The 7,253-nt window shown below is 37.4% G+C and overlaps 1 protein-coding gene across 3 annotated transcripts in view; it reads left to right on the top strand.

The window, feature by feature from the left end:
• Nucleotides 1-1,182: 1,182 nt before the first annotated feature.
• Nucleotides 1,183-7,253, top strand: part of LOC106327645 (sucrose-phosphate synthase 1-like) — a 16,527-nt gene continuing 10,456 nt past the window's right edge. For 2 of the 3 annotated variants that reach the window (XR_001267495.1, XM_013765864.1), the window contains exons 1-13: nt 1,183-1,527; nt 1,622-1,711; nt 2,395-2,630; nt 2,739-2,802; nt 2,871-3,578; nt 3,818-3,931; nt 4,060-4,191; nt 4,295-4,471; nt 4,659-4,712; nt 4,796-4,858; nt 4,934-5,866; nt 5,950-6,077; nt 6,368-6,668. Coding sequence is in view for 2 of the 3 variants with exons in the window: in XM_013765864.1 (XP_013621318.1) it covers nt 1,345-1,527; nt 1,622-1,711; nt 2,395-2,630; nt 2,739-2,802; nt 2,871-3,578; nt 3,818-3,931; nt 4,060-4,191; nt 4,295-4,471; nt 4,659-4,712; nt 4,796-4,858; nt 4,934-5,866; nt 5,950-6,077; nt 6,368-6,644 (3,159 nt within the window). In the remaining variant the exon portion in view is untranslated. Of the gene's footprint in view, nt 1,528-1,621; nt 1,712-2,394; nt 2,631-2,738; nt 2,803-2,870; nt 3,579-3,817; nt 3,932-4,059; nt 4,192-4,294; nt 4,472-4,658; nt 4,713-4,795; nt 4,859-4,933; nt 5,867-5,949; nt 6,078-6,367; nt 6,812-7,253 lie in introns of those variants that run through there. The other variant, XM_013765863.1, reaches the window with a different exon arrangement.

Below are 7,253 nucleotides of genomic sequence, written 5' to 3'. Positions count from 1 at the left end.
ACGACTTAACTTTCAGTCGTCTCAGGTTACAGATTTCAAAGTCAATTGCAAAAATAACCTTTGCGTTGACCAGACGACTTCCAGGTAAGTTGTCTACAGCCAGACGACTTCCCAAGTAAGTCGTCTGACGAACAGATCTGGAAAAAAACTCGATGTCATACCTTAAATTGGTGAGATAAGTTCCTTAGCATACATAAGGCTTCTCCAAGCACACAGAATCACAAACGAAAGTAACCCACCCAGAATCGTTAGCTTCTATGACAATTGTATTGAACTAAATATGATAAAAGTATATTAAATTGATAAATTTTATTTTTCGTAAATATAACTATTTATGTTAATATAACTATTTATGTTAAAAATATATGCATGTCTAAAATTAACATATTTTAGATTTTTGTATATTCAATAATATAGTTTCCAAAATAAATAAGTATAAAAAATATTAGTAAAACGAAATCCAATTTAAAGAATGGGTCAAAAATTAGCATAAATTAAATACAAAATAATTTTTAAATATGTTTTTCATGAATATATTAATTTGTTTAATAATTAAATACAAATAAAATAAAATAAATATATAATAAGAAGTCATATAAATATATACGGTTTTAAACAATTGATTAATTATAACAAGTAAATTATAAATTATTCTATTTGAAATATCTGTATAAACATTCAAGTATATGATTAACGTTAAAAATATGTATCACTAATGTTCTAAAATATATATATATATTTTTCATCAAAAAAATAAAAAAAAATATATATATATAAAATAAAACAAATATTCGTGCGATTACGTGGATCAACATCAAAATAGTATCATTTAAACCAAGTTAAGCAAATAAATAACATTCCAAGAATATGCTACTCGTTCTCTGTCAGAAGATCTATCATCGGATCTATGAGCCATATTCATTTGTATATTCATGTTTGTCCTATATACTATAAGGAAACTAAATATTAGTCTGAATTTAAAACAATAGGGTCAAACAGGAATATAAAAAATGGTTTTCAAGTCAAACACCTAATTAAAAAAACAAGACTTTTTAACTTTCCTAATTATGCTATAATCCAGTCAAAACAAGTATTAATTCGGTAAGAACTATATTTTATGACAGTTTTCTTTCCTTGATTAAAAAAAAACTATTGCAATATAAAATAAAAAAAGGTCGGCTGAGGTTTTGAGCCGCTCGAAACGGATGCGTGTGGAGGTGGACCTGTGTATCGTCTTCACTAACCCCACACAACTCCAAGCTGAGTGGATCTTTGTCTCTTTCGATCAACAAAGCAAAAGGTACGAGAATCATTCTCTAAGCATATTCTTTGCAAAAGCAAGAAATGGCTGGGAACGATTGGGTGAACAGTTACTTGGAGGCGATTCTCGACGTTGGTCAGCCGCTCGACGATGCACGCCCTTCGCTTTTGTTAAGGGAGAGGGGACGTTTCACTCCTTGCCGTTACTTCGTTGAGGAAGTCATTACTGGGTACGATGAGACTGATCTTCACAAGTCATGGACCAAGGTAAAGCACCACTGCTCTGCTTCTCCTTCTTCTTCTTTTGCTTTTGTGAGTTTATGATAAAGTTGGTGGCCTTTTTTTTTTTTTTTTGTATTAGGCTGTTGCTACGAGGAGTACGCAAGAGAGGAACACACGGTTGGAGAATATGTGTTGGAGGATCTGGAATCTCGCTCGTCAAAAGAAGCAGGTTCTGTTTTTTTTAAAAGCTTTTTTTCAACCTTTTTTGCTTGTAATTTTTTTAAGAAAGTAGAGGTTTCTTATGTAAAAGTAATCTAACATCATAGCTATGGAGTGTTGACTTTGATCTGAAATGTTTGACTCTGAAGTCATGTTTTTTTTTTTAATTCTGGTCGCCTTTTTAAAGTGTTTCTGTTTGCATTTTTAAATCTCTTTCAATAGTAAGACTAACAATATAAAAAGAGCAAACTTTTTGTAAGGAATCACTGTTGACTAGTCCGTAAAAATGATTTTGCTTGAATTTGGCACTTAGAGTTACCAGAGAGTTCATTAGCTCAACTCGAAAGGATTATGTGCATTGTGTCCAGTTCGAGTGACTGCTGGGACGAAACTAATATTAAACGATGTAGTTTCGGGTCTGTGGTGCTACGGATTTTGGCCCCGAACTTTCATGATATTCAAAAATAAAAAGGAATCTGGCTTTGAATTTTAATTTCAATAGCTATCATGTCCTGCTTTGTGACATTGTATCATTGAATTATGGAATTAGCTGTGAACTTGATGTTATTGAACTATTTTGTGCTTATGGTTTCCCAACAAGATAAGTCATAGTTTCTTCTCTTTGATCATTAGCATTTTAAAGTGTATTATTGACAACTCATGTTCTATCTGCCATTTCTTATGTTTGTGCAGCATGAGGAAAAGGAAGCACAGAGGCTGACCAAGCGCCGTCTTGAGCGTGAGAGAGGCCGCAGGGAGATAACAGATGCTATGTCCGAGGAGTTTTCAGAAGGAGAAAAAGGAGACATCGTCAGTGATGTGTCAACTCATGGAATCAAAAGCAGGCTGGCGAGGATTAATTCTGCTGAGTCTATGGAGATATGGGCTAACCAACAGAAGGGAAACAAGCTCTATCTTGTTTTAATAAGGCATGTCCTCAAAATCTAAGGGAACATTTTGCAAATGATCTGCCAATTGAGAATTTGATTAGTGATGAAACATTATAGTTATTTAACATTCAGTATATATGCATGCAGTCTTCATGGTCTCATACGTGGTGAAAACATGGAGCTCGGACGTGATTCTGATACCGGTGGCCAGGTAAATGTTACAGACAATCTAAGTGATTGTAATCTGGTAATAACGGTTGGTTAGTTCTCATGTTACAGGTTAAATACGTTGTGGAGCTTGCACGTGCTTTAGGATCAATGCCAGGAGTCTATAGAGTCGACTTGCTTACCAGACAAGTCTCTTCACCAGATGTTGACTACAGTTACGGCGAACCAACCGAAATGCTGACTCCTAGAGACTCTGAAGACCTCTCGGACGAGATGGGCGAGAGCAGCGGCGCTTATATAGTGAGAATACCCTTCGGTCCAAAGGACAAGTACATTCCAAAAGAGCTTCTATGGCCTCACATCGCCGAATTCGTCGACGGAGCAATGAGCCACATCATACAAATGTCAAACGTTCTCGGCGAACAAGTTGTTGGTGGTGGTAGTGGGAAGCCTATTTGGCCTTCTGCCATCCACGGACACTACGCTGATGCCGGAGACGCTGCTGCTTTGCTGTCGGGTGCGCTTAACGTGCCTATGATTCTCACTGGCCACTCGCTCGGTAGAGATAAGCTGGAGCAGCTTTTGAAGCAAGGACGGCTTTCGAAAGAAGAGATAAACTCGACTTATAAGATTATGAGGCGAATAGAGGGTGAGGAGTTGTCTCTTGACGTTTCTGAGATGGTGATAACTAGCACGAGGCAGGAGATAGATGAGCAGTGGAGGTTGTATGATGGGTTTGACCCTATATTGGAGCGTAAGTTGAGAGCAAGGATCAAGAGGAATGTTAGCTGTTATGGACGGTTCATGCCTCGCATGGTTGTAAGTAACTTAAGCCCTACCTAGTTTCTTAATCTTCTGAGTTTGGAGGCTATAGGCGATTTATTAAAAATTTCAATATATTTTTTTTTATTTACAAATTTGAGACTATTTGTCTATGCAATTTTCTTCAAAACATTTGGGGGCTAAAGGCGAATGTTTCATTTGGTTTTACGGAGGACCGACCCTGCTCTTCTGTAGTATCATAAGAGTATTTTCTGTTTATTTATTTTTTGCTGCAGAAAATTCCACCAGGGATGGAGTTCAATCATATTGTCCCACAGGATGGTGATATGGAAGATGCAGATGGGAATGAGGAACATCCAACTTCTCGAGATCCACCAATATGGGCTGAGGTTCGTTCTTACTTGAATATAGCATCTACATCACATTTTATCAGCTTCATATGTGATATAATTTTTTTTATTGCGTTATGTTTCTGTCAAGCAGCTTACTTGACCTCTAAATTCTACATGTGATGCAGATAATGCGTTTCTTTTCAAATTCCCGGAAGCCTATGATACTTGCCCTTGCGAGGCCCGACCCAAAGAAGAATATCACGACGTTAGTGAAGGCATTTGGAGAATGTCGCCCACTGAGAGAGCTTGCTAACTTGGTATGTGTAAAGATATTTCTTTCAACACTTTAGTTTGTTTGTTTTATGTTTCTGTTTTGATGACCATTTTGTTTCCCTTGTGTTCCATGTTTCTGGTTTGCAGGCACTTATTATGGGTAACCGTGACGGGATTGATGAAATGTCGAGCACGAGTTCTTCTGTTCTCCTTTCTGTTCTGAAGCTAGTTGACAAGTATGATCTCTACGGTCAAGTCGCCTACCCTAAACATCACAAACAGTCTGATGTCCCTGACATATATCGCCTAGCTGCAAAGTCCAAGGTACTCTTAGCAGTTCATTATAACTATATCATGCTTCTTAAATTCAGTATCATTAGATGTATTTTCTTTAAGTTTATTGAGCTATTCACCATGAAAACAATGCATCCAACACTTTATCTGTCATATTTTTTTATTCAAGATCATTAGATGTATTGTCGTTTAATTATTGTGAATGGATTCTTTGCAGGGTGTTTTCATCAATCCAGCATTCATCGAACCATTTGGACTTACTCTAATTGAGGTATTTTTTTTTGGTTTTTCTTCTATGGTCAAATGTGTTTGTTTCATGACTTATATGTTTGTTTGTTTTTTTTTACCTTCTAGGCTGCAGCCTATGGTTTGCCAATGGTTGCTACAAAAAATGGCGGTCCTGTAGATATACACCGGGTATGTATTCTTATTGATAAATCATTGTAGATAATGTACCTTCTTGGTTCTTCTAATATTATACTTTTCTTCCAGATTCTGGACAATGGTCTCCTTGTGGATCCTCACGACCAGCAATCTCTCTCCGAAGCTCTTCTCAAGCTTGTTGCTGATAAGCACCTATGGGCAAAGTGTCGCCAAAACGGGTTGAAGAACATTCACCAATTCTCTTGGCCAGAGCATTGCAAAACTTACCTATCCCGCATAACCAGTTTCAAACCAAGACATCCTCAATGGCAAAGCGATGATGATGATGATGATGGTGATAACTCAGAGCCTGAGTCACCCGGTGATTCCTTCAGAGACATATCCTTGAACTTGAGGTTTTCATTTGACGGTGGAAGTGGGAACGACGGTTCAATGAATCAAGAAGTGAGCTCCTCCATGGACAGGAATAGCAAAATCGAAGCTGCTGTCTTAAACTGGTCTAAAGGCAAAGATAGTCGCCGCAAAATGGGATCATCACTGGAGAAGTCAGAGGTTAACTCTGGAAAGTTCCCTGCGGTGCGGAGAAGGAAGTTTATCTTTGTCATTGCTCTTGACTTTTACGGTGAGAAAGACACACTAGCTGCTACGAGAAGGATCCTAGAGGCGGTTGAGAAGGAGAGAGCTGATGGATCTGTTGGGTTCATATTGTCAACATCTTTAAAAATCTCTGAGATAACATCTTTCTTGGAGTCAGGAGGGTTAAGCCCTAATGACTTCGACGCTTTTATATGCAACAGCGGGAGTGATCTCTACTACAAATCTCTCAGCTCTGAGGATGGTCCTTTCGTTGTTGACTTTTACTACCACTCCCATGTAGAGTATCGCTGGGGTGGTGAAGGGCTGAGGAAGACTTTGATCCGTTGGGCGTCTTCGGTTAACGAGAAAAGATCTGGTGATGATGATGATGAGCAGATAGTCACTCTTGCTGAACATCTTTCGACTGATTACTGCTACACCTTTGCAGTCAAGAAGCCTGCAGCTGTAAGTTTAATCAAGTGCACACCATATCAAGAACGTCTTCTTGAATTTTCTTAAGTTCATTTGTTTTGGGTTTTTGTTTTCAGGTACCTCCAGTGAGAGAGCTCAGGAAGCTGCTTAGGATCCAGGCGTTGCGTTGTCATGTCGTTTATAGTCAGAATGGCACCAGAATAAACGTGATACCAGTGCTGGCTTCTCGCATACAAGCCCTAAGGTATCTACTACTTCCTCTGTTTCAAAAATGTATGTGTTAAAATTTTCACTAAAAGATATTAAATTTGGATTATCAATAGAATTTCAATAAACAGAATTTTTTTTTTTTGAAATTTACAATATACCATTAAATAATGTATTGAAAATGTAAAAAAAAAAGTATCATTTTCAAACCATTTTTTTTTAAAAGTGGATTTTTTGGAAACAAGTGGAGTATTAAGTACGAAACTTGTGGTACAAGAAAGGTATTGTATAGTGTTGGTTGCTTACTAGTCAGTTGTGGTGGACTAGGTATTTGTTTGTTCGGTGGGGGATTGACTTGGCGAAGATGGTGGTGTTCGTGGGAGAATCAGGTGACACTGATTACGAAGGATTGCTAGGAGGGATCCACAAGAGCGTTGTACTAGAAGGGGTGTCTTGCAGCGCAAGCAACGCTTTGCACACTAACAGGAGCTATCCACTCACTGACGTGATCTCCTTGGAGAGCAACAACGACAACGTGGTTCACGCACCCTTGGATTCGGATGTTCGTGATGCCCTGAAGAAACTAGATCTTCTCAACGACTGAAACCATCTCCAATCATCAATAATGGTTGGTACCAAATGCGAACTACTATTTTATTCATACTTCATAGACCACATGGTTTGGTTTGGTTTCTTTATTGCTTGGTCGTACATAAGCTGCCGGAAATACCGAACTTTTCGTTTTCGAAAAAAAAAAAAAAATACCGAACTTTTCGTATGGTTTGTCCTTTTGACACCCACCATATCTACTTATTTTGTGCAATAATACAAAAGAAAAGGAGAGATTCCGGTATTTAATCATTATTATAAGAAAAACAAATAAATAAACCATTCGTTGAATTTTATTAGGGAAACACATGGGAGTGATCCTAAATTAAAGCTTATGTTGACCTACTAGTCTTCAAAAGCTAATGTCGTTTTCTTCTCAGTTACTCCCTCCGTTCCTAGACCTAGGATGTTTTAGATTATATATTTAGATTGATTTAGAAATTTATATAATCAATCTATACTAATAAAAAGAACCTTTTGAGGCTCCGTAGATCGTTCACATCAGCGAAAACAATTTCTCCCGAAAGATGACACGTGGCATAAAATATAGTTTTACATTTTAATATTACTAATTTTCGAAAATTATAAATAATATGTAAACATA

This window comes from Brassica oleracea, chromosome C2 (assembly GCF_000695525.1).
Source record: "Brassica oleracea var. oleracea cultivar TO1000 chromosome C2, BOL, whole genome shotgun sequence".
Classification (NCBI taxonomy): domain Eukaryota; kingdom Viridiplantae; phylum Streptophyta; class Magnoliopsida; order Brassicales; family Brassicaceae; genus Brassica; species Brassica oleracea.
Note: the sequence above shows the minus strand (reverse complement) of the source record. Positions and strands in the feature narration are given on the sequence as shown.